This window comes from Trachinotus anak, unplaced genomic scaffold (genome assembly GCF_046630095.1).
Source record: "Trachinotus anak isolate AG129_WGS33_773 ecotype Australia unplaced genomic scaffold, CSIRO_AGI_Tana_v1 ptg000018l, whole genome shotgun sequence".
In the NCBI taxonomy this organism is placed as follows: domain Eukaryota; kingdom Metazoa; phylum Chordata; class Actinopteri; order Carangiformes; family Carangidae; genus Trachinotus; species Trachinotus anak.
In genome coordinates this window covers 18109386-18134737 of record NW_027273869.1, presented here as the reverse complement: position 1 = coordinate 18134737, position 25352 = coordinate 18109386, and the positions used below count along the sequence as shown (strand labels likewise).

At 43.5% G+C, this 25352-nt stretch overlaps 1 protein-coding gene across 23 annotated transcripts in view; it reads right to left on the bottom strand.

The window, feature by feature from the left end:
- Positions 1 to 25352, bottom strand: part of LOC139635396 (CUGBP Elav-like family member 2) — a 464890-nt gene that overhangs the window by 138622 nt on the left and 300916 nt on the right. For 22 of the 23 annotated variants that reach the window (XM_071502685.1, XM_071502681.1, XM_071502682.1 and 19 more), the window contains one exon: positions 20361 to 20396. In XM_071502685.1, the coding sequence (XP_071358786.1) occupies positions 20361 to 20396 (36 nt within the window). Of the gene's footprint in view, positions 1 to 6088; positions 6382 to 20360; positions 20397 to 25352 lie in introns of those variants that run through there. The other variant, XM_071502688.1, reaches the window with a different exon arrangement.

The following is a 25352-nucleotide window of genomic DNA, read 5'->3' as shown; positions in this document are numbered from 1 at the left end:
AACTTAACGCTGGCGTATTAAAATTTCAGCGAAATTACCACTTGCTGCCATCTGGGGCCACTGGTGCACAAAAGACTGTAAAACATATGAAAACTGGGAGCACATTTTTTCTATTGACAACATAAAAAGTGTAATAGGTGTAATAACCAAATCCGTCCTGTAACATGAAGATTTAAATAGTGCAGAATAAGAGACAGAAACTCTTAAAGGCAGTTTGATGTTTGCTCCTGCACTGGCAGTGCTGACTCCATCCTGTTGATGACATCATACCAAAGATTTTGAAGTAGCCTGACCTATGTCAGCAAAATGTGTTTATGCCCCCAGCCAGGAAAAAGCACATTCAGCTCTCCCTGTCACTCCCCATACTGTTAGCAAGTCAGCTACTGAGCGAGCTTAGCACAGAGCCGTGCCCCCTGATACTCCACCCTCCACCTGATTTCGGTTGATTTTTAAATACGAGGTGGGGACAGGCTGAAAAAGCGACGTCATTACTCTCTATTGCGTTTAATTAGCCTGAGAAGCCGAAGAATAAAAATCCTTAATGGAGCATATAATCCTTTGCTTTATCTGCGGACTGAAAGCCCACTATATTTGGAGATACAAGGATTTAGCAGGACAGGGTGTAAAAAAATACACTTGTATAGTGAAGTCCAGACCTGCAGTGGTGTTTGACATTAAATGTGGTTCTATTGAATCACACAGTAAACCCCCAAAGCTGCTCTAAGTTGTGCAGTGTGCAGTGATTTCTCCTCCTTCTCGATGCAAATGGAGGATGGAGGGATATTCTCTGGCCACTCAAAACACTGTCCGCTCCACCTGCGGTGCATTGGAGCGCGCTCTGACTGTAATTGGCCATCGCATCAGTGACAGAGAGAACCCTCCATTCATCACCACCACCCCACCCCACCCCACCCCTCCAACCTTCTCCATTCGTCTCTCTCGGCCCCTTCGTCGTCGCCAACTCCGACCAATCTCTCCCTCACTTTCTCCCCCCCTCCTGCCTTTGCTCCACCCCTCCCCATCCTCCCCTCCCTCCTCCACCTCTGTCCTCCTTCTCCTCCTTCTCCTCCCTCTCCTGCCTCCCTCTCTGCTCCTTTTCCTCATTAAAGTGGGACCCAGGCAGTAGCGGTCACTGCCTCTCATTTATTTTCATTTGAAACTGGTGCAGCTCCACTGATCCTCTGGGGCTGCAGGAGAGAGAGCAGGATGGTGTCATTCTGATAACAACCGGCACACACACACACACACCCTCACACAACACTCTCACACACAGATGTACTGTACGTGCACAACCTCACACACTCATGCACTCAGAAAAATGGAGGAACACAACACATCGCCTGTACATGCTATACACACGCAATGGAAAGAAACCACTTTCTAATACACTCGTGCACATTCAAACAAACACACACACACACAGACACACACATAAACACAAAGGGAGGTGTATACACATCCGCCCGCAAATAGATGCACTTTCACACCCATTTCAATTCATTTCACGCACATATTCACACATTTCATGTACCTGCAAGCTCCCATGCTCTGTTCCCTCCCTCCTCTTTCACATATGCAGCCTCTCCCTCCAAAGCCACCACCCCCACCTCCCACACCCCCTTGATTGTGTGATTGTGTGAAGGTGATGATAGCGGGGTGTGAATCAGGGGCAGATAAACCCGCGCCCATTGTCACCTGTATGATTGCGAGTATCGATCTGCGCCGGGGGCATGTGGTGCACATGTGTGCACGTGCAAGTATTTGCCGGCACTCCCTTGCCCGCCCTCACTTCCTGTACGTGTGTGTCCATGCATTGTATTAGAGTCGTGTCGAGAGCCGCCCTGCCTGACACTCTTTGATTGAAAAGGTGCTCGGCAGATTAAATCGTTGTAGCGGAGACGAGGTGTGCTCCCTTCGCCGAGGCTGTGACGGCTGGTTTAGCAGATTCAAGAAGGCTGGGAGGGAGGCGGGAGGGGTGGGGAGCAGAGGCCGTTTTAACGCCCATTGCCCTGACCCATCTGGGGAAACAGGAGGGAGAGGCAGTGACTCTAAACCAACGGTCATATCTCTAATAGGAGACTAATATCCTCCACACCATTAGATATGCACACTGTGTGGGGTGAGTGGGAGGTGGGGTGCATGTTTTAACTGCCAGTACACCCAGAGGATGGAAAGGAAGAGGGAAGAGGAGGGGTGGAGCAAAAGAAGACTAATTGCCAACTCACAGAAACAATGACTGTGAAGTTTGAACTTTGAAGTCCTGCAAGAACTGCACTTCTTGCAGTCCCCAACTGCAGAAAGTTGGGGACTCGTGAGAGGCAGATTCAAAACGAACCGGCAGATCGATGCTGAGACATCCCGGCTTTTGGTCCCTGGTAAGAGTCCAGCTCTCCTCTTGTGCTTAGATCCTCACTGCCTGGTTAACATCCACATGCTTCAGACTCTGCATCCAGTACTTTGTAATGCAACCTTAAAAATTTGCAGTCCCCAAGCCAACATTATAGAACTGTCTTTACAGGCTGGGGAGTACTCCACCTGACAGGCAAACTGATCGTGATGTGTAAAATCGGTAATCGTGTTTGGTGTAACATCAACAGAAACTTGGTACTTTCCTTGGTGATTCCTGGAGTGTTGCCATCTTTACTGGTCTTCAGCAGAAGTAACACTGAGGACTGAGGTCAGGTGTCTGACTTTTACACAAATATTAGCAGGTCGAAGAAGGTTTTTTAAATGTGGGTAAACCCGCTTAAAAAGGCAATTGATTCCTTTTGCACTGCCAGACAAGTTTGCTGGAGAGGACACACATAACCTCACCACATGCAGTTACAGAACAAACACACGCAGACACAGGGGCGAAAGAGGGTGAGCTGCTAGCGGCCATGCAAACTGGTAAAATGATTCTGCAGCATCTCGTCCCTGGGTTGGAGCTCCTGTCAGTGTTGAAACCTCCATGTGAGACGTCTCTGTCTGTGATTGTGTGTTTTTAAAACTTATTTCAGGGCTGCAGCTCACTCTTTCATCCCTGAGTGCAGTGTAGCTGCTGTGTTTCAGGTGTAATAGCACCGTGCTGAGCAGATGACAGGTCTTTTTACAGTGTTTGTGCTCTGAAAGATAGAAAAGGGGTGAAAATTAACGGGTTCACCCGGGTGTTTTGTTCACATCAATGCTGATTGGAGCCGGAGCCGATAAACACCTGTGTCTACTGCTGAGTCATTTGACCTGGGCGTGCATGCCGACTGTACTCTGCTAACCTGATGTTAGCAAATCTTAGTGGGTTTTTTAACCAGTGGAAAAGGGGCTATAGACATTTAAAATAATTACAAAATTTAGCCCTAAAAATTTCTTCATTGTCTTGTCTTGATTTGAGATATTCGTCCTTCTGCTGTGTTGTTTTGTATAAAGAGGGCCATGAATCCTACACTGTTCACCCAAGGTGGATGTGAACATCCATTTCATTTCATATTCACCATGTTGGGCTACAGACCAAAACAAGGAAAATATCTCTTAATTGTTTCTGACTGCACTCTAAATTCCTTTTCTGCTGCCTTAGAAACTCTTGCACTACAAAGATATCTGTCCTGTGATGTACTCTGCTACCTCCACCCAGCTCCAGTCACCCCACCGTCCTGCACAGCAGCTAAACCTCTGGAAAATTTCCCCCGTGCTTCTCGCTCGGAGCAACCTGCTTGATGCAGAAACCGTTCAAAGTCATATTTTTCATCGGGAAATTGCAAATGAGGTGCATGCCTCAAAAGCAATTTCATTTGTCACCCAATGAACCATTCACCAATTCAGTCAGTAAATTATGGTGCAATAAATTACTACCTGCAAACATCAATGAAATATGTTGACTCGTTGCAAAACAAGTCAACCTCAGCCTGACTGTTTTTCATGATCTGGTGCGTGGCAGACGCTTGTCTCAATCTTTTATGTAACAGGAGGGGAGTTCAGGCAAATTGTGACTGGTGGGGTAAAATTTATCAGTAATGGGAACTTTAAAATGAAAAAAATTGTAATTTCAGAAAGATGGAATACAGTGGGGATGGAGAAGAGGAGGCTGACAGGGAATGGTTGGGTATCTCCATTGTTTGGCTGTCTTATTTTCAGAGCAGAGATGCCTCTTTCCCTCCTCTCCCCACTGCTGGCACAGCTCTCCATCACCCCACCCCTCCTCATTTCACTGCTCCTCCTTCTCCTCTTTCCTCTCTTTCCTCCTTATTTTCCTCCATTTCTCAACAGGTACAGAACAAAAGCAGACACTTCTCCGTCACCTTCTCCTCATCCATCATCCCTTCATTTGTGCATAAAACACAACAGAAATGAGACAGACCTGAATAAATAAAATTAAATAAATAACAAAGACACAAACTTGGGCTGAGTTGCTTGGAAAATGTCAAATCCTGCTTCGGTTGAGTGGATGACTCTGGTCTTAATAGGGAGACCCTCCCATCCATCTCTTTAGTCTTGAGGAGTAAGTGCCAGAAAAACCCCACTGACACCTCATGAATTTGTGTTTTTTACCACCTTTGGAGGTGAATGCTGATAGGAATCTGAATCAACTTCAGATCTGATAATTTTTATGCCAGAAGGCTTGAGGATTGACAAGTTTCTAGTGTTTTAAAGCAACTGAAGACTCGATTATTAAAGTTAAAATCGATATAAGTTAAAAGTTAGAAGAGAAGAACGTGTCCTCCAACCTGAACAACCATACAGGTTGTTTTTTAAACCTCAGATACGAGCCATAGGAGTGTCTCCTGAAACAGCACCCCTATGGCAGCATACCGGACCTTGGTTGTCATGGCTTCAAGCAGACTATAGCAATGAACCTACCTTTGACGTGGACTTTTTCACTCAATATACTAACCACTGCACTTCTCCATTTGCTCCTGTCATAATTACTACGGCCACAAGATGTCGCCTAGCAACAAAATGTAACTTTGGGTCATAACAAATTACAGTTTTTGAAATTGCAGTCTCTCTAAAACTCAAAGGCAACAAAAGCAATTGACCCTAAAGCTGTCATCAGATTTTTATTTTGAATTGTACATTATTGAATTCTCATTGGTGCATGGAAATATGTGACATCACTGTGTACTAACAGACCCCCACCACCTTCAAACCAGTGAGAGGGACAGTCCCAGATGAAAGAACCAGCACCATTTCAATGGAAGATGATGGTTTGCTTGAGACTGAAAAAAATCTTTATTTTCAGGGACTTTAAAACTTCAGGATTTCATAATCAAATGTTCAGAATCAGCTCTGACGCCACAAGATGCTACGACTCTTGATACCAAAGAAAAAAAAAAGAGAATATAAATGATACATATTCATGCATATGTGGGTGGAATAATACCAAAATGTAAATTAGCAAAAGGGCAAAAACAACAACTGTATGATAAATACTGCACATAAATAAAATAACTGATATGTATGCATGATGTCAAAGGTGAGTGACACAGAGGTGCCTGATATTTAATTTAACAGCAGGAAAAAAAAGCTGTTAACGGCGCCACATGTCAGTTAAATTTTACTTCCTAATATTTCAGCTTGTCCCGGAAACAGTGCAGTGAACACAGGGGGTGGAGAGGAGGAGGAGGTTTGAATAGAGACAAAGAGAGAGACAGAAAGCGAGAGAGAGGGAGAGAAGCAAAAAAAGAAAAGAAAAAGAAAAAGAGAAGTACAAGTGTTGGATGTTGCGCTTGACTGGGCAAACAGTTGCAGGGAAGCAGGGAGAAACCTCCTGCCATCGAACAACAACACGGAGACAGAGTGCCCAGCTCGGAGGTGTTACAGTAAAACCTGTTAGGAGCAACCATCCCAGACGTCAAATCCTCTCAAATGAAGGAATAAGCCAGCACCAGCACTTTGTTTAATCCCCCTACTGTCCCCCCATCTCCACATAAAAATGCTCACAAACCTTGTTGATACAAAAGCGGCCATGCAACAACGCCACACCTTTGCTGGAAGTGTAACAATCCCCAAGAGGGATGCACGAACGCAGCATCTGGGTCAGAAAAATGGGTGCTCTCAAGTGTGTTTTGTGTGTGTGTGTGTGTGTGTGTGCGCAGATGTGTATGTGTGTGTGTACCTCAGCAGCAGCTCGTCGGTCCTCATGGATCCTGCGCTGGCGGCTGCAGGAGGGGGGCAGCACACAGCATCAACACACACTCTCCCCACAAATCCCAGCTCGGACGAGTGCTCCAACATTACAAACAAACAAATGCACCTTATCAGGCCACAAACTGCAAACTCTTCCTCCTTCTTCCTCTTCTTTTGTCCTCTTTTTCTCTCTTCCCTTTTTTTATTGGTCGTTTTCAACAAGGTGCCTCTCTCTGCTTCTCTTTCTGTCGCCTTGTTCCTCTCTGCCTCTGCCGTTGTTCCCTTTTCTCTCACACTGAAACAGCCCCCCCCCCTCCTCACCCCTCCACTCTCTCTCTGGTAGAGCAGCAGAGCAGTGGAGACCCCGCTGGCTTGCCTAGCTGAAGTAATCCCCTGTGACAGCTCAGCTCATGTTGTTATGTTGTGGGCCTATTTGAGTCTAATACTACAGCTCTGGAACAGCCTAGCCCCCAGTCCAGATCTGGACTGCCTGCACAGCCACTGGGCCTGGCCCAGAGTGGCGCAGTGCCATACCAACAATGCCCACTATTCATATTTACTGCACATCATCTCTGTGTTCTTGGCACAGCGCCGCCCGGCCCAGACTTAAGATGTACAGCTGGAGAGGCAGTGGAAAATAAACTGACCTGAACTCGGGCTGGCCATCTTTTCATAAAGTTTTTATGAGGTAAATAAATCGTGTACATCATAGTAAAGTTGTATTGAACCGATGGAAAGAGGCCAAGTTCAACATCAAGTCAACCGTGCGCTGAATTTTCAGCCTATTACAAAGGAGAATATATAACCTTAAAACAAGACATTACTATATCACAATATCCAATATACAGTCCTTGGTTTTTCTCCCAGACCCAAGACCAGCTCGGGGGTCCCTATCCAACAACAACAAAAAAACATGCTGGTGAGAATTTTTTTTTGTCAAGATCATTCATCCACCTGACAGGTGTGGCAGATTTTACAGTTGTGCCTTGGGCTGCTCAGAATAAAAAATAATAAAAGGTCACTTTAAATTGTGTAGTTTTATTTAGATAAAAGACATTTATTAGACATACTTGGGTTATAGATGAGCATTTCTTTGGCTGACCTTTCATTTATGTCTTAGATGTTGTAACATTCACAAGCCTTCTCCAGCATTGCATTCTTAGCCAAGTTTTCCACAAGTATCAAGAAAGTGATTCTGAGCCTCTAGAAAACAGATCATCCAGGCCTGATAAATATCCAACACTCCTCGTATTTATCTAATAAAATAAAAAGGTTAAGAGTTCCCCCAGTAAATAAATAAACAAATCTGATAAAAATATAGAAAATAAATATATAAAAAAATACTACATTTGTGTTTCCCATCCTTTCAGCCACATAAATATATATTTTATTTATGCTCATGCATTTTGATGAACACCAGCTACAGGTGATAGTGTGACTGACTGATACCTTTTAGTTACAGCTACATTACAGGCTTTCCCTCCTCAAGTGTCCCACTCTATCTGGACCTGAGCCGCCTGCAGGTACAGACAGCCGGTTTCGGCCGTGGCCAGTCTCGTCTCCAGAGAAACGGTCCGGTCCAGCAGATCATGCCCAGGAAGAGTCAGCCCAGACAGGCATGTCTCAGTGAGTAGCCCTCCCGAAGGAGGCGCTGCCAGATCCGGCTCCATATACCTGGCACATCACAGCCTCTCCTCCCCATAGGAGGCTGGGGCTGAAGACACAGGCAGGGAGCTGCTGATTAAAAATTCATCTCTCTGTTTATTATGATTTATGCATGTTTCACTGAGCCAGGAACGAAAAAGAGAGGAGAGGAGAACAGCTTCATTAGTGCATATTGTGTGTATGTGTGCGGGTGTGATGCCTATGCCTGTTTGTGTACTCTGTGTGTGTGTGTGTGTTTGTGTGTGTGTGTGTGTGGCTAGCTGGCAGGTGGGGGATAGTTAAAATTATGGATTGTACGTGAGCTTCATTAGAATGTTTGGCATACAGGGCAAAATCGTCTGTCTTCACAAAACACCTGCATTTCACTGAAAAACAACAACAATTGAAATCCTAAATTATCCGGCGTGCATGGGCCATCGCCATTAAAATGCAGCAGACACTTTTGCTAACTTCTAACTTAATTACCCATTTCCGCCTCTCTTGTTTACCATCCAAATCGGACCGGCCTCTCACCACACTCTGTCTCAGCCAAAAACTGATGGCAGGCGAACAACGGCGACAAATATTGACACGTGACGAGTGTGTCGACAAAAAAAGTGGCGAATAAGAGCACAAAACGGGGCCCACGGGACAAAGCAGCGCTCTGATATACTGATGTTCTGTGTTCCCTCAAGTCAAACAGATGCTGCAGCCACTGATCACATGTTGCTGATTGTTTATTGCAGTAGAAGCTGAATGTAGAGAGCGTCATGATACAGAGCATAAAAACAGCACAGAGCGGGTGAATGAGGCGATGCATTCAAATGATCATGTACAATTAACTTCTACAAATGTCCCACTTTTGAGAGCTGACAATGATGACTGATAACTTGCCATTTACACTGATAATAGTGAATATTTATGCTGATACTCTATGATTAAAGCTGCATTAGGCAAAGTTTCCACCTGTTTCATCAGCCACAGGAAGTGACCAAATGAAACTTTTCCCATCTCCTTCACAGACTCGCCAATGTTGCCATACATTAAAATACCCTCCCCTGCTCCTCAAATTTGTACCAAATATGTATCGTGATGACTTCTTCTGTTTGTATAGCACAGCCAATGTGTCACATGACGTGATGCACAGTGACACACCCTGTGTGTTTTGCCCTTTGGACTCTCTGCCTCTCTCCTTGCCTCGGTGATCTTTGGAATCACATGTCAGGTTAGTAAACATGAGCCTTTTATACGCAGTTTCCTGACATGATCATCTGTGACTTCTGAATACTGTTGACATGTGAAGCCACATGTGGACAGATGCTACTATATTCCAAAGGCTGGTGTGTACAGTTTCATCAAAATCCATAACCTGAGTCAAATGCTTGTTTTAAAGGTCCCATATTTTATACTTTTCCTGTGTTGACGTGCATAAGAAGATATATTTGTGGTTTTAAGAACCAAAATAAAATGTATATATATATAAAATATAGAACCTAGACCTGCTTACTAATAAAAAACACATGGACATCTACCTTTATACTATATGGGACCTTCAAGCTGGTCCCATCCTTTAAAACTGTTTCTTCAACAAAACACATACAAATGAATTTCATCTGACAGGGACCTGTCTGAAGGCCTGTATCTGTCTCTGTCTGCCTGATGGCTCTATACCTGCTCCCTGCACATGCTTCTGTGTTGAAGGGAGAACAGGGGACATATGGCAGCGTCTGGGAGAAACAGAAGCTTGTGGGTTTTGCAGGGAGGGGCAACTGGTAAAATCCAGAGCCTTCCTGTTTTTAATATGGCAAATTTAGCTCCATTAAATCCTTGTTTTTTCATTTTATATGTTGGGGGCCCCCTCACCTCCCCGCTGAACCGTGACATCATTCCCTCTGAAGACAAGCATCTTGTTTTTGTCATTCATGGGAAACGTGCACGCTCTGGCGTTGACACTGCAGTAACTTGAGGCCACGGCTCAAACCGAGCAGCCTCTGTCTCTTTTAAATTGTGTTTACAATTTAACAACCTATTTGTGTTTGTTGTTTCCGGCGAATGCCTACTTTGCTCTCTCTCTCTCTCTCTCTTTCCTCCCCATCTCTCTCTCTCTCTCTGTGTCTCTCGCTCCCTAACACACTCTGACAGCGAAAGGTCAATACCCATTGGCTACATGGGGGGCACTGAGTGATGTAAGGGAGGTTGTCATGGTAACATGCAGGGCTCGGCAAGGACGCAGGATGCTTTCTGTGCCAAACACCAAGGCCAGGACCTGAGCGGGATCAAAGGACTTGAGAGCTCAACTCTGCGGGCGGAAGCGCGCCGGACTGGGGCCGGACTGAGCGCCTGAACGACGCTTTAATTGACTGGCAGTTTACTGGCCTGGCAAATGGGAGGGGTGGGACTCAGCCAGTCGTGCCAGTGAAGCAGATCTGCATGTAAGAGACAGACAGTGAGGGCTAAAGACAGTCAGTTGTGAGCAGCTCTGTTATGTCTGTGAGCCCGCATTCTGCTGAGCTTGGCTTCACATTAATAAAAGAGGGATTACCAAAGTCTGCAGGCTCCTCTTAGGCCCCTCTCCAGCCAAGCGAGGGTTCACTCCCTCCACCTCCCTCCTGCCATACTTCGCTCCCCTTTCTTACTCTTGTCAGCATGCTGCTCACGTTCATCCCATTCAAAAAAAAAGAAAAAAAAAACACTCATCTGCCTTTCCTCTTGTCGGTCTGCGTTCCATTTCTTTCCACTCTCCCTCTAAGTACAGGAGGGGGAAAAATGCACCAAAACAGAGATAAATTATTTAGATTTTTTTCCCCCAAAGAGACAGAAAAAAAAATGCTTGACTCTGCAGTTTGAAAGAAAAGGGGTAAGGAGGGAAGAGAGAGAGGGTGGGGGGGGGGGGGGGTGAGAAATAAAAATTGCATTAGATACAAGATTCCGCAATCAGCCCGTGATATGAAGAATTAATCTTATCTTTCGCTAACACACACGGCCAAGTAGAAGAGCGCTTTCAAAGACTTGGGAGATGACAACAGGACGAATTCGCCTTTCCATTACAGCGCCATTCATCCATTGTGGCGGCCGACACCTCGCGATAAGCGGAAGTATTGTTGCCATTGACAATGTCATTATGGGACAGTAAACAAGCGATGCAGCGGAGGGTCGGGATGAACCGGGCAGGGCCAGAAGGTCACCGAGCCAATCTGGAATGAAAGAACGTAAGACCCCACGGGAGAGATAAGATTCCCCCTCTTCTTCCTTTTCTTCTTCTTCATCTTTCTCTTTTCTCTCTCTCTCTCCAAAGCCAAGGACGGGCATATGCTTAGAACAAAGCCCCGGCACTGCCGCGTAATCAACTCCTCTGTACTCCAACAGCAGCAACACAATCTTCCCTGGAGGTCATCCACGGGAAGAGGCTTAGGAGGCAGAACGGTTGCAGGATCATGGGCTATTAAGATGGGAAAATAGGATGACATTCACCCGGCCTCCCACCCCATTTTCCTCAACAAACATTATGTATATGTACAAACATGAACAGGGGCTGCAGTAAGATTGATGCCCTGAAGCAGCTGTATATGTTTTTTTGCAGTGTGGTTCTTATTTTTTGTATTCATGGTTGTTATTTGAAACATACGCTTTCACTTTAATGTAATTGCAATTATGCAGTCTTAACCTACTGTGCTGACAAAGTTCATCCATTACTAATTACTTATTAGTGCCCGCTGCTAATTAGTGCATGTTTTTTGTTGCTGAGATGTTTGTGAGTCTTCTGCGTTAAGTCACAGTCTCAAGTCCTTGAGGGCGAGTCCAAGTCAAATCACAAGTCCTCATAAGCAAACTACGAGTTTTCTGTCTCCGCCATCAGCATTTCAAGGAGTTTAAAGTATTCTGTGTTCCCACCTACTCTACCTCTGATGCATTGCTCTTGGGTAAATGTAATGAGCTTGCTTAAACTACACTTTGCTATTTGACGGTACATTCATCTTGTTGGACGTTACCCTGAGGTTTCCTTCTTGATCTTACTGTGCATCCTTGAATGATGATATAATGATATAAGTTGCCACCATGCTTCCTCAGTGCTGGTTGGATGGTGTCAGAGCTTCAGAGCCCCTTCTCCCCCCAACACCTTTCAGAAGTCGGATTCATGGCCTGTGTCTGACCATTTCTGTAACTTTCTTAAACCGTCAATCTGACATTCACACCCACGTCACGTCGTGATTGGTCAACTGTGTGGAGGGGAGAAAGGAGCCGGGGCTTGAACTCGTCTCTCAGCTCTCCGTTTACATTCTTGACACAACTATTTCTGCCTTTATTCGTGTGAAAAACTGAGTGTAACACTATGAATATCTTCCAGGAGAGCCTGTCTGAAAATGTACTCTCACATTAAACGATATGATGTTTCTCTGTATGACAGCCAGCCTCTCACTTTGCCTACCTGTGTGGCCATTCCAACAACTGGAAACACATTTGATTTCTGATGTGATCTGACAGATTATTGGATGAACCACTTCTTTTCTATTATGATGAAGGCCCTAAATAAGCTGCATCAAACTGACCAATGAGGTGGAGGATTTCTGATTCCTTCTCAAAACCAACACACTAGAAACGTACATTTTTGGTAGGTTGGTTTGTGTTGATCTTCATCAGAAGATATATTTGTGGTTTTAAGAAGCAAAAACCCTCTCAGTGTAGTTGTACATCTCCTCTCTCAGGCTTCTCTCTGGAGCTCTAGTAACAACAGCCAATCAGAGGAGAGGCTTAGAACGTTTCTTCTGATTGGCTGATTGCTCTCTCTTCTCTGTGGACTGAGCACTTTGATACTTTCACAGTATTAATATAGAACTTAGACCTGCTTTATAATCAAAAAAGACATGGACATCTACCTTTATATATTATAGGATCTTTGATAATAAAACTCTTCAACTTCATTTAGATCCTGAAGCTCTAAAACTTTCCTGAATCCCAAGAGAAAAGAATCTGAATATATATTTGGGTGTACGACCATTCATAAACCAAACAAGCTCCATCATCAGAGCTGACAGAGGTTTACACCAGCCTCAGCCTGGTACACTCACACTCATGCACACTCATTTGCGGCAGGTTGGTTGAGCGTGGTGGTGGCAGGAGTGGTCCTGTTCCATTTGCAGACATTAGCACAGGGAGATTAATTTGTCCCCTTCCATTAGGTAGGAAAGCAGCCGTCATGGCTGTTCAATTATCCCTTAACAAAAAGAATGAGAATTACTGCCTCACGATTGTGTGCCTCCATCAACCAGTCAAGTCGTAGTTTACATCCACGCCCATCCAGACTCATGTAATGTATGTAGACATTTGTGTGAAATGTTGGAACAATTAGATTATGAATTCTTGAGTTTGGCAAAAACTATGTTTCATGAGCTCATATTGACCTTGACCTTTGACCTTTAACCATCATCAGTTCAATCTTAAGTCCAAGTGAATGTTGATGCCAAATTTGAAGCTGCACAGATGGACAACACGAAAGCATGATGTGTCCAGACATGGCTGTCATCTTCACAGAGGCATTAAAATATTAAACAAACAGAAGCCATCCAAATAATAAGCACGATATAGGTGTTTGTGTTGCATCATATGGATGCATACATGTGCATATACTGCTCACATATAGTATCTGGGAGAAGAGGAGTGTGTGGGGTCAGGTGTGACCGTGTTTTCCACAGTGGCTGATGGCTCATTAACGGCAGAATCTGCATTTCCTATGTCTAATATTCAGCTATTCATCTCTGAAACGAAAGAGATGACGCGAGAGAAAACAGAGGGGTAGAAAGAAGGAGGGATGAAGGTAGGGAGAGAGATAGAGGTTGTTGTTGTTGTGTTTAGACTTGCTGTCTTCCTGCCTCTCTCTCCTCTTTTGTGAGGATTTCGACTTCATTAGAATTATAATGAATATCAGCGAGGCTCGCTGAAATATTTTTGGCTCCTTGAAAATAAATGAATACACAAGCAAATCAATTCAAATCTGCCCATTATGCCTGTTTTCTGGGTCGTATAAAACATGCATAATGGGACCCACTATAGGCACATGGCACTGTATGTTGCAGGCAGTCATAATAAGCTAACATTAGAGGATCATTTGTCATCATTCCCAAACATCGTTACATATTGTAAAATCAATTTCATATCCACAACAACATCGACAGACTCATGACGGCGTATTGACGGACTGAGAGACACATCACAGCATTACGGTGGTAATGTTAACACTGCGCCAGAGTTATGTGGAATGTTGCTATGTTTGTGTGTGTGTGTGTGCGTGTGTGTGTGAGTGTGTGTGTGTGTGTTTGGCTGTCGTGCTCCGCCGGTGTGATGATGTTGCTGTGTAGTGAGACTCGCTAATTGGCTCACCTGTCTCTCAGCCATCTGGAGCCTTTCAAAAAAAGAGGAGGAAAAAAAGGAGAAAAAAAAAAAAAACGTCACACCGAGTTCCCCCAGCATGACACACACACACTTACACACACACACACTTACACACGCGTGCGTGCACACACACACACTTACACACACACACACACACACACACACACACACACTTACATACACAGAAGCGTGCATATGCGCCTAAATACAAGAAAAGAAAAACATGGAAAGGAGCAAACGAGTAAATGTGAGGGAAACAGAAATTTTTCCACGTCACGCTCTTGTTATTGACGGGTTTTTACCTGCAGAAGTGATTTAATAAACAGAAACAACCTGTGTGGTTCTTTACTGCGAGAGGTGTGGTAATCATATAAACGCCTCAGAATGAATGTGATAATGATTAATTACAGCTACAGGGAGGTTTTCACTGGGGGAGAAGTTGCTTGTGAGTGTGAGCATACAATCACAACTGAACTGCAATGCATGTACAATAATAACAAATGATGTCTTATAAATAAATATTTGTTTTAGGAAATCACTGGAATGTGAAGAAGACACACCCACAACTCAAGCTCCCCCCCCACCAAAGAGCATCAGCTGGAAGAAAAAACACTCCACTATCTGAGAAAACCTGGGGGCACGCTGCTCTAAGAGTGTGTGCGTGTGTGTGTGTGTGTGTGTGTGTGTGTGTGTGCACGCGTGTGTGTCTAGTGATGGTGGTTTGGATGAATCTGTTCTCATCACAACATAACAAAGTGTGGGTCTGCTTGTACATGTTAACTGTGTGTGTGTGTGTGTGTGTGTGTGCGTGTGGTGTGTGTGTGTTTGTGGACTGTGTCAGAACGTGTGGCTGATAACCATGGTAACGTCTGTCACTGCCGCCATCTTGGGAGCAAAAAATGCAGGCTCTTTAATGATGTCCTTATCAATTATTCAATTAAAAAAATGTATAGTTTGCGAATGTATGAATAAATAATACTAATTAAGAAAAACAAGTTCACAAATATTAAATTACATAAAATCAATCATTAAATAAAATGAAAATTAATACTGTATGATAATTTTTGCTGTTATTATTATTAATTAATAATAACATATATATTTTAAAAATACATTATATATAAAAAATAAAAAATAGCATAATAAATAATATAAAAATAATATATAAATAGATAAAAACAATCTATAAAAATAAAAAATAGAAATATAATTTAAATATCATTATATAAAAGGATGATTATTATTTTATTATTATCATTATTATGAGGAGTAGGAGTATACATTATATGTTAAAGTGAAAAGAATTAAATAAACATTGGAAACAGAACACAACAGTAATGATTAAAAATAATTTAAAACAGTAATATAAAAGTATTATGACGGCCATTATTGTTATTACTGCTTTTATAGCAGGACCTGTATCAGCACTGATGAAGACTCTGAGCTAAGAGACCAGCAGTGCGTGTGTGTGTGTGTGAATGTGTGTGTAATAGTTTTTATTCTCTCAGTACCCAATGTGTTCCAGGTCAATGGTCCGAATCACACGCACAAAAGTAAGCCCCTCCCGAGCCACTGTATGTTCACCTGCCACCCAGTGTGTGTGTGTGTGTGTCACTCAGAGTGAAAGAAAACACTCCAGAGACAAAGAGTGAGAGAGAGGACAGATTGTGAAGAGGTGAGGGAAGACAAGATCCCAAAACGTCCATCCAGCCCTCTGCAGACAAATCCACCCCCCTCATCCCTCCCCTCCTCCCCCCACTGTCCCTCCCCGCCATTAGCAGTTCTTCATAATTCATGTGTTTAGATGAAAAATGGATGAACTACGAGGATGACACCAGCACAGCCTCTCACAATTAAAAACCCAGTGAGAATTTTCCTGCCGTGACGGTCGTACAGAGACACAGTCGGTTCGGGTCCTGGGACCAGGTGGGAAATGAAGGGAATGGGGATGAAAACAAATATTTAAAGGGTCAGTTCACCCAAATTACAAGAAAAATCTCACTTCTTTTGGTGACTACTATCTTGAAACAAAAGAATAATCCTGAACACTGCTTATACCATTGTATTACCTGCTCAGTCATTTGCACAACAGAAAACACCAGGCGGCTCTGTCTGAACACCCTGGGCTGCAGCTGAAACTTCAGAAAAAGTGTGACCTCTGATTGAGGTCATTTTATCACACACACTGACCTCAAGGTCAAGGATGAACTTCAGTGCTCCAGTTTTAGATACAGGAGTAATTTTGTTGGCCTAGTGGTGATGACACACATCATACATCACAACTGCAGTGTGCAACATTTCATTCTGCCCACAGACTTTTCCTGCACATTATAATGTCACCTCTGAAACCTGGGAAAATACACCTGTACTGCAAGGCTTCATATCACCTTCTGTTTGTAATTTGGGTGAATTGACCTTTTAGGTGCCTTTTAGCAAGGCACCAAAGTCTTCACCTGCTGCACTGGAGCCTGTTGTGATCCTTTATGAATGAACCTCAGGCTGCAGCTGGGAAACACAGGAGAAGCTGTTTCTTCTCTTTTCTTAGAGACAAAGAAAAGTCTCGCTCTGATTTTCAGGCACACAGAGATGAAGAAAAAAAAACTGCAGTGACTCAGGCCTGTGAGATTATCATTGTGTATTTGTACTAAAGTCTGCGTCATCTTCCTGATTGTCAAGACACACAGCATCATTGTGTTTTACTTTTCGCGCAAAAATCCGATGCCAAATGGGCAAACAGAAGCAAGTCCTCCTCCTCACTGTCAAATGACGCTGCGGTTTTGCCAGTTATGCTGACTGGGAGGAGAGTTTTTATTTTTTATTTATTTCTTATTTTTTTAGAGAGCACGTCTTCCACACTGCATCTCTTGTCGAACATTTTCTCACTGGGGGATAAATTAGGGCCCAGGAAGGATCCTTTAACACTGATAACTGTCACTGTTGAGGAGAGAGAATACTCCAGCCAGTGTTCTTCTGACTGCGGCGAGCCAGTTTCTGCCTCATAAATATTCAGATGTGGGAATACTGGAGGAGGCGGGGCCAGGAGCGGCGCGCTGAGCAGCTCGCTGTAGCGAGGGACCGCTGTTGTCATGTGGCAACCGGGGAGGCAATAACGGACGCAGCGTACCGGGACGCCACATTGTGTGAATCCCTGTAATTATAGTCTCTGCTGTCTATGTGTGTCTGGCTCTGTAAACAGGAAGTGCATGTGTGTGTGTGTTTGTGCTTTTGTGCGTCTCACGCACACCTGCAGCCCTCGTGCCAAAGTGGAAACTTGAGGCCTTTGGAGAGCTGTTGTATCTGTTCCACTTGTGAGCTGATGCTATTCATACACTAATCAACGCTTGTTTACGCCGATTGGTGTATTTTTTCATGCGAGGGCGGTGCGTGCACGTGTGCGCGTGCATGCGGCGTCCTCGCTGTCTCAGGAGGTCATGTCAGATCCAATAGTAGGTTTGCGGCTGATAATGACCAATGCTGAAAGGCATCCGTGGAGCCACGCTCGCTAATTATCAGCTGTGTGCCTTCAAAGAACATTATCAGCACAAAGACCTGCAATTATACACACACACACACAGATATACACACTCCTGCACACAATCCCTTCACACCCTTTATCACCCCTGTTTCCGGCATCAACTCTTCCTCCTCCCAAACTGTCTCCTCTTCTCTTGATTGCTGTTCTCATCGTTTAAAACTCCACTCCATCTTTTCCTCCTTCTTTCACCCCTCTTTCATTTTCACTACTCTTCTACCCATGGTCCTCTCTTCCTCCATCCCGACTCCATCTCTCCAGCCATCTCATTTCCTGTCGTCCCGTTATCCTTCCCCATCCTCCCAATTCTGACTCAATCCTCTCTTTCAGCTCCCTTGTTTCCACTTTTCCTATTTCTTTCTCCCCATCTCTCCCCTTCCTCCTCCTCCTCCTCCTCCTCCTCATCCTCCTCCGAGCTCCTCTTCCTCCTCCCAGCCCAAAACAGACGCTTAAATAACGAGCCGGGTGTCAGTCAAACCGCCAGAGAGCTTCATTAGAGGAGGAGAGCGCAGAGGATCAAATTATACGCCCAGTTCTCTTTTGTGTGATTGTGTGTATGTGTGTGTGTTTGTTTGTGTGTGTGTGTGTGTGTGTTTGCAGGGGATTGTGGGGGGTCGGCGGTGGTGATGGTGGTGGCGGCGGCGGCGGAGGCAGAGAGGAAGTAAACACACATTCCAGAATGACGCAGCTGTGTGGCGGATTAGCGTGTAACACACATCGCTGGTGTGTGTGTGAGCTCATGCGACAGTCACAGCCTCGCCTATTTTCTCCAATCAGAGAGAAAAACAAAAGCAAACTATTTTGCCTAATTATTCACAGTCACAGTCATCGTCTCTTTCTTTTCCTCCTGTGTTCTTCTTCATCTCCGCCGGCGTCTCGTCTCATTTTGTTGCCGGATCTAGTTTTTGATCAGAGCTGCTTTACCTGCTGCATGCCTCAGGTGCAGCTTTAGCCTATAGGAACTTTATTACCACTAACATCAATATCAGTTCTGTTGAGAAAAGAAAATGATGCAGATGAAATGATGTAAAATTCATCATCCTGCAACACCAGTGTGCCAAGTGCTTATTTAGAGGTTAAATTGATAAAACCCACTATAAATAAAAGGTAGAAGTTAAATCCATACAGCTGCTGAGTTACTTAAAGGACTACATCAGTGGTCGCACATGATCCAGCCCATTAAAATCACATATTCTTTACATTACCGCTGAGTGTTTTCCAAATATGCCAAAAGTTTTTAAATGGATTTCTTACTTTCCAGGGAGCCATTAGATTCAGTTCATTTCACTGCAGAATGAAAAGCAGCTCACAGAGACTTAAAACCGGCTTGACATAGGTAATCCATCACATTTCCTCACCTTTGTCTTTCTTTTTCTTGCCATTCTAGCGTAGAAAGAAGGAAAAGAAAGAAAATTCACAGTTTCCTCTGCACAATATTTATGTTTCTTTATTGCTTGTCTGCTACGTGTGATTTTCTCTTAAATCTCACTTTATACAATATGGGCCCTTTAACGTGTTTCGGGAATGCAGTTCACTGGTTTCTTCACATTGTGCTTTGTCCTTAAACGCACCATCAAACATGTAAGTCAAAAGAGTCCTAATTCACACCTCATATATTATCTGGGACCATATCAGTGGCATCATGAAGCCTCTGCAGTTCATTTGTCCTCTGCAACAGCTGCAATTGCACCGACATAAAACACATTTTCAAAAAACACCAGAGAATACACTCATCTCGACAACTGCTCAGAGAAGCGCATGAACACAAATCAACTACTCAGGTGCAGCGAGAGAAACCATCTCCTCCTGTCCTTATGGGAAACCCAATATTTAGAGGGTCAGTTCACCCACATTACAAAACAAAACCAAATCCAAATAATAACATAATGTTTAATGACCATACTTACAGCCACACCTGCTGATGTTAGGGCCTTTGGTAGACAACCAGTTACACTTGTAGTCCATACAAACTGTAATATTTAATGAGTGCTGCAGCAGTAAGCACAATCTGTGACTGTAATCCTGATCATAAAGCATTACAGCTGCACTATAATTCTTCATGGGTGCTCTTGTGATGTTAAATGGATCGTACAGATGAAAAAGTGTCCTTGCTTTTTTTTTTTTCTCTCATCCACTATCTCTCACCATGTTGGAAATACATAGGGTAGGGGGTTGGGTGGGGTGTGTGTGTGTGTGTGTGTGTGTGTGTGTGTGTGGGGGGGGGGGGGTGATGGTTTTCAGGGCAGGATATTCGTCCTTTTCCTGTTAACTCTGCCTCAGATGAGAAATAGGTCTTTGCTATTTTAGGATCGGCCCTTATTTAAACCTTCTTCCCCCCTTCTGCCCTCCCCTCACTTGATCTGCTGCTCTGTCGCCGAAGGGTTTAGTTTAATGACCCTCCTCGGCCGTAGATCTGAAGCCACATCACATCTCTCCTTTCCAATTTCCCTTTTCTCTCTCCCTTTATTTCTCTCTCTCTTCACCCACCACCTCGCCTCATCTGTGTCCTGTCCTTCTACGTTATCCCACCCAAAATCACCACCAACAGCACTCCAGCGTGGTAGTCAGTAGTCAGTCTTTGGCCTGAAGCCTGGAGATACACTGCATGCCTCATTGAGGATGAGACCAAAGGGAAGAAAAGAAGTAAGGAGCTAAAAGGCAAGGAGAGAGAAAAAGAAGAACAGATGTATAACGGTACCTTTGTATCGGTCCAGAGAGGTCGCTGGCGTCCTGCCTGTAAGTCAAGAAGAAATACAGATTTGTGAAAAGCTATGGACAGAAAAAATAATTTACTAAAAAAATAAAACATTTAAATCGGCAAGCAAAGGTTAACATCTTATTTCCAATAATTGAAACCCCTATTTTCTCATTGTACGCTGATGACATTCTGCTCTCACTGTGGTCTCTTTTTGTGATCAAAGTGTTACTGTTTTTACTGCATTAATGAAACGTAAATACTGTGAAATACTGTGCAACAACACAGTAAAATGGCTAAACCTTTGTTGTGATGGTGACAATAATACAACCTACAGGCGTACCTTTGTCGTCATGGTACCAACAATAAACTTGTGGTTAATGTTGTGGAACAGTCATGGTTTAGTTAGGTTTCGGAAAAAATCATGGGCTTGGGTTAAAAAAAGAACTTCCTTATTGTCTGTGAACCTTTGTTGTCATGGCTACAATAATAAACACAAAGTTAAGGTTGCGGAACGGACAATCGGTTTGAAACAGGAAATGGACGGTGGTCCTGTCTTTTGTTGACCCATCCACCCAACCAGACCTCCTCCTAAGACGATCTATATACTACGTCACCTGACTTCCTCTTTTGCTCCTGCTATAATTATTACAGCCACTAGAGGTCACCTGACAATAAAATGTAACTAGTGGTCGTAAAAAGCTGCTTCGCAGATGAGCAATGGGCTTGTTTTTTTACAGGACTGTGACGATATACAGTAAACATTCCCAGATTAGGATTCCATCATATGTAGATGATGCCCTGTTGTCTGTTGTTGCCTTTTTACATAATTGAAACAAGGAGATGCAGAGTTTTGCAGTTTTATCTTATGTTTTGCTTATTATTAAGTGGAACAGTTGAGCTCAAACAAAGGATGGTGTTTCTAGAAATATTATGGAAACCAAATATGATACTGGCAACAAACACACACACACACACACACACACACACACACAGCCATCTAAATAGTAAATTGGCCTTGTCTGTCCTTGGGAACAGTTGAGGAACTTCCGTTCCAATGGATTTTCTCCATAATTCCCTGCTGTTTCCTCCTTCTCCCTCCTTCCCTTTTTGTTTTATCCCTTTCTTCGTTCCTCTTCCACTGCATGTAAATAAATTGGTCCCCAGGCCCCACCACTAGACATGTGTGTATGAATGTGTGTGTGCCATTACACTCAGTGCAACACATACACACAAAACCCCCAGAGCTCAGAGTAGTGCTGTATTAGCCCAGATTGTACATCATAGAGGTAAATAAAATAATAATGAATTAACAATAATGCCATTAATAACCACTGAATGTGTGTGTGTGTAAGAGAGAGTGCGAGTGTGTGTGTGTGTGTGTATTATGATGAAATGATGAGAAAAACCTCCTTGCTCCTCCTCAACACAGTGGCCAATCACTGCTATCACCACTCTTTGCATTTCAAACACACACTCTTGTCTGTTTCATCTCCGACCACAGAACGCTCATCCTGTTATCCTGCTGCACACACACACACACACACACACACACACACACACACACACACACACACACACACACACACACACACAATAGCCACCTCCGCTTCAGTCCATTTTCCCACTGCCATGAATTATGAAAAAGGGTAAATGGAACATCAAACACACACTGCTTGCACTCACAGGTTTACACACCACATACACACACACACTCATAAACTGCTACACATAAAGCTCCGCTACACTCACACATGCCATCTCTCATATTTTTGAATCTACATACATATATACAACGTTTACACTCTGTGGTTCTTATTACTTATTAAGCTGGATATTAAAACATGCACCGCAGCTTAAATGTAGCAGAGGCAGATATAAAGACCCCAATAAAACTTCATTAAAGTAACTTCATGAGTGTGATGACACTAAAGACACAGTCAAAAACTCCTCTTACTTAGTTGCTGTTAGCTGAGGATGATGTAATCTGACAGATCCGGAGCGAACAGGATTTTAAATTCAAGGCATGGGTTTGAAAAAGTGCAATTCTTTCCAGATATGAGTCTAAATCAGATGTAACCTGAAAAAAGGTCATTTATGAAGTCATTTACTCTCATGTCCAGTCGGATAATAATCATTCCTCTCACCATTAGGAGCAAATAACTCCGCTCCTTTCTTGCTCTTAGTGTTTGGAACTGCGCTGACAACATGTGGATTCCTGCAGCTTTCGTATGCAAGCTTTGTTTTTAAAAATGAATCTCTGTGAGCTCTCATTAGTGCGGTTTGTTTTCCCGTTGATGTTCCCACAGATGACCTGTCAATCAAACTGTGTGGCCTCTGCTGTGAGCGTGGGAGTCTTTTTCTTTTCAGTCATGTTGCTATCTATGCTAACGCTAACTGCCCAGGTCTTCCTCACTTTATTCTGATGACAATAAACTGCACTGTTGTGCTCGCCTTTAAATTGATCAGACTCTTATTAGCTTCCTCACTACATGACTATTAACAAATACACATCTCTATACAAACCAATTAATGATTTTGTTAAAAAGAAAAAAGCTTTTCTGTCTGATTTCTGGAGTATCAACCGCCCTGTGTTGTTCTGCACAAGCCCACAAGATGTGGGTCAGAATTGATCACTGATATGGAAACAGATGGTAAAACAGCATCCAGGTGGAAACCAGCCAGACTTATGGTTCATGACAGACAGCTTTTTGGCGGCGTGTGTGAACCCATGCGCAAACTCCTGCCGGCGTCTCGCCGCCGCAGGCCTGGCGAGAGACGTAAAACGAAGCTGAAATGTGAGGAACTCCTCGGGGCGGCGGTGCCAGAGCCGCCGCAAAGACGGAGCAGGTGGCAGGACCCGGCGAGTACCACGGGCATATTTGGACATACTGTGATTAACAGAAGACCTGACACAAGCGCGCGCACACACACACACACACACACACACACACAAACACACAAACACACACACACACTCTGCATTAGTACTACATGAAAGGAGACACCATGAGCCAGATCTCACAGGCACTTGTGAACACTATGGATGACAAGACCACTCCCATGTTGGAGCTACAGTGATTTCACATGCATTGCAGTCACCTGTGAACTCTTGCCTGAGAATTCAGGTTTCTCTAAATCCTGGTTATAGGAACCAGATTTCTCATTTATAAGACATCAGGCTACTACATAAAACTAAAACAAGCCTGGTCACTGAAGTGCACGTTTGTGGCTTTACTCAATATATCAATGTTCAGACTTGATTATGTGTTTGGGATCAAGTTAGGGATGCAATTAAAGAAATTTTCATCATTAATTTAATCTGTTTGTACATATGTATTAATCATTTCGTCTTTAAAATGCAAGGAAACCAACAGATATTCAATTTACAATGACAGAAATCAGATAAATCAAATCCATACATTTAAAGTCCCATATTTTACACATTTCCTTCATTTCATTTAAAGTGTTGATATCCACATACTACTTACTTTCACACTATTAATAATAGAACCTAGACCTCCTTTATAATCAAAAACACATGGACATCCACCTTTAGACTATATGGGACCTTTCAGAGGCTGAAACAAGAGCATGTTTCATGAAGTTTCAGTTCGGATTTACTAATTGATTAATCGTCTCAGAACTGGATCATTTTAATATCTGATTGTGCTGAAAGCCCAAACAGCGTTTCCTCTTGTTCACTTCCTCTTTTTCTTCCAAATGGTTTTCCCTCCTTCATCCTCCTCCTCCTCCTCTCAGCATCCCATCTGTGTCTTTCTAACACTATCTCTCTCTCATTTTAACACTTCTCTTCTTCTCACCTGCCATCCTGCCTTTCACATATACACAACCCGCTTCACATACAGTACCCACAATCCCCAACCAATCAGCACGCCCAAACACACACACACACACACACTCTTTAAAACACTGATAAATACATTCACACACTTGACTTTCACACCCTCCAAAGACTTCCCACTTCCTTCTTCGTCTTATCTCCATCGCAGGTGTGTATTTATGTGTGTGTGTCTGTGTGTGAGACACAGCCAGTGTCATTCTGCTGAACTGTGCCAACTCTGAAGATGATGTCAGATGTGGGCTGTTGGCCCGCCTCCAGAAGGATCTACACTCTCCCATTGGAGGATGAGTCTCTTAGACGGCCGTGCCAAAGCGCTGAAGGGGGAAGAGGATTGGACGACATCGAGACCTGAGCGACACAGACGAGCTGCCATTTCATTAATCATCCTCACACTGATGCTGCGTTCACGGTGCATGCTGGTGCATCAGGAAAGACGCAACTCGGAGTGACTCAATAGTTCATACAGTGTATTCATTTTTACTCATAAAGGGATGATCCACCCAAAATCAAAGGTGCCTGCAAGGTGGTTTGTCATTTCCTCACTGAGGCAGAAAAGCAGCTGTGGTCAAGTCGATTTTAACTGATTTGTGGTCAGTTAAAATGGTTTTTATGGTGACAGATGTAAATACTGTAGAAAGAAACTTCCGTCTGCTGTCCATCTGTACGCTCAGAATGCAAATCATAGTTTGGCCAAGAAAAACGACTGAATCTAACACTTCCATGTCACGCCATCGTCCTCCTGGAAGCTCTGAAGCGCTGCCAGAAGCAATGTGTTCAGCCATAATTCAGCAAAACTGTTGTTTGTTTGGGAAGCATGTGGACAGACAGTGGAGGAGGTGATTCTGTTATTTTATTTTACTTTAAAAACTTGTCAGGACCTGAGGGCTGATACCTGAGAATTAGTCACTAAAACCATAAATTTTCATTCCCTTAGTTTGAGGACTATCAACATATTTCAACCCTTTTATTCTGTCATACGGCTACAAGCTGCAGTGTTACAACATCCCACTGGTTCACTCATCCAAATGCAACATAATGAAAAATGAAACATCAGGACTGTTGATTTCAGTATGGAAACTATAAAAGATCATTGCAATAATAAAACATTACTTTACAACCTATAAGTCAGC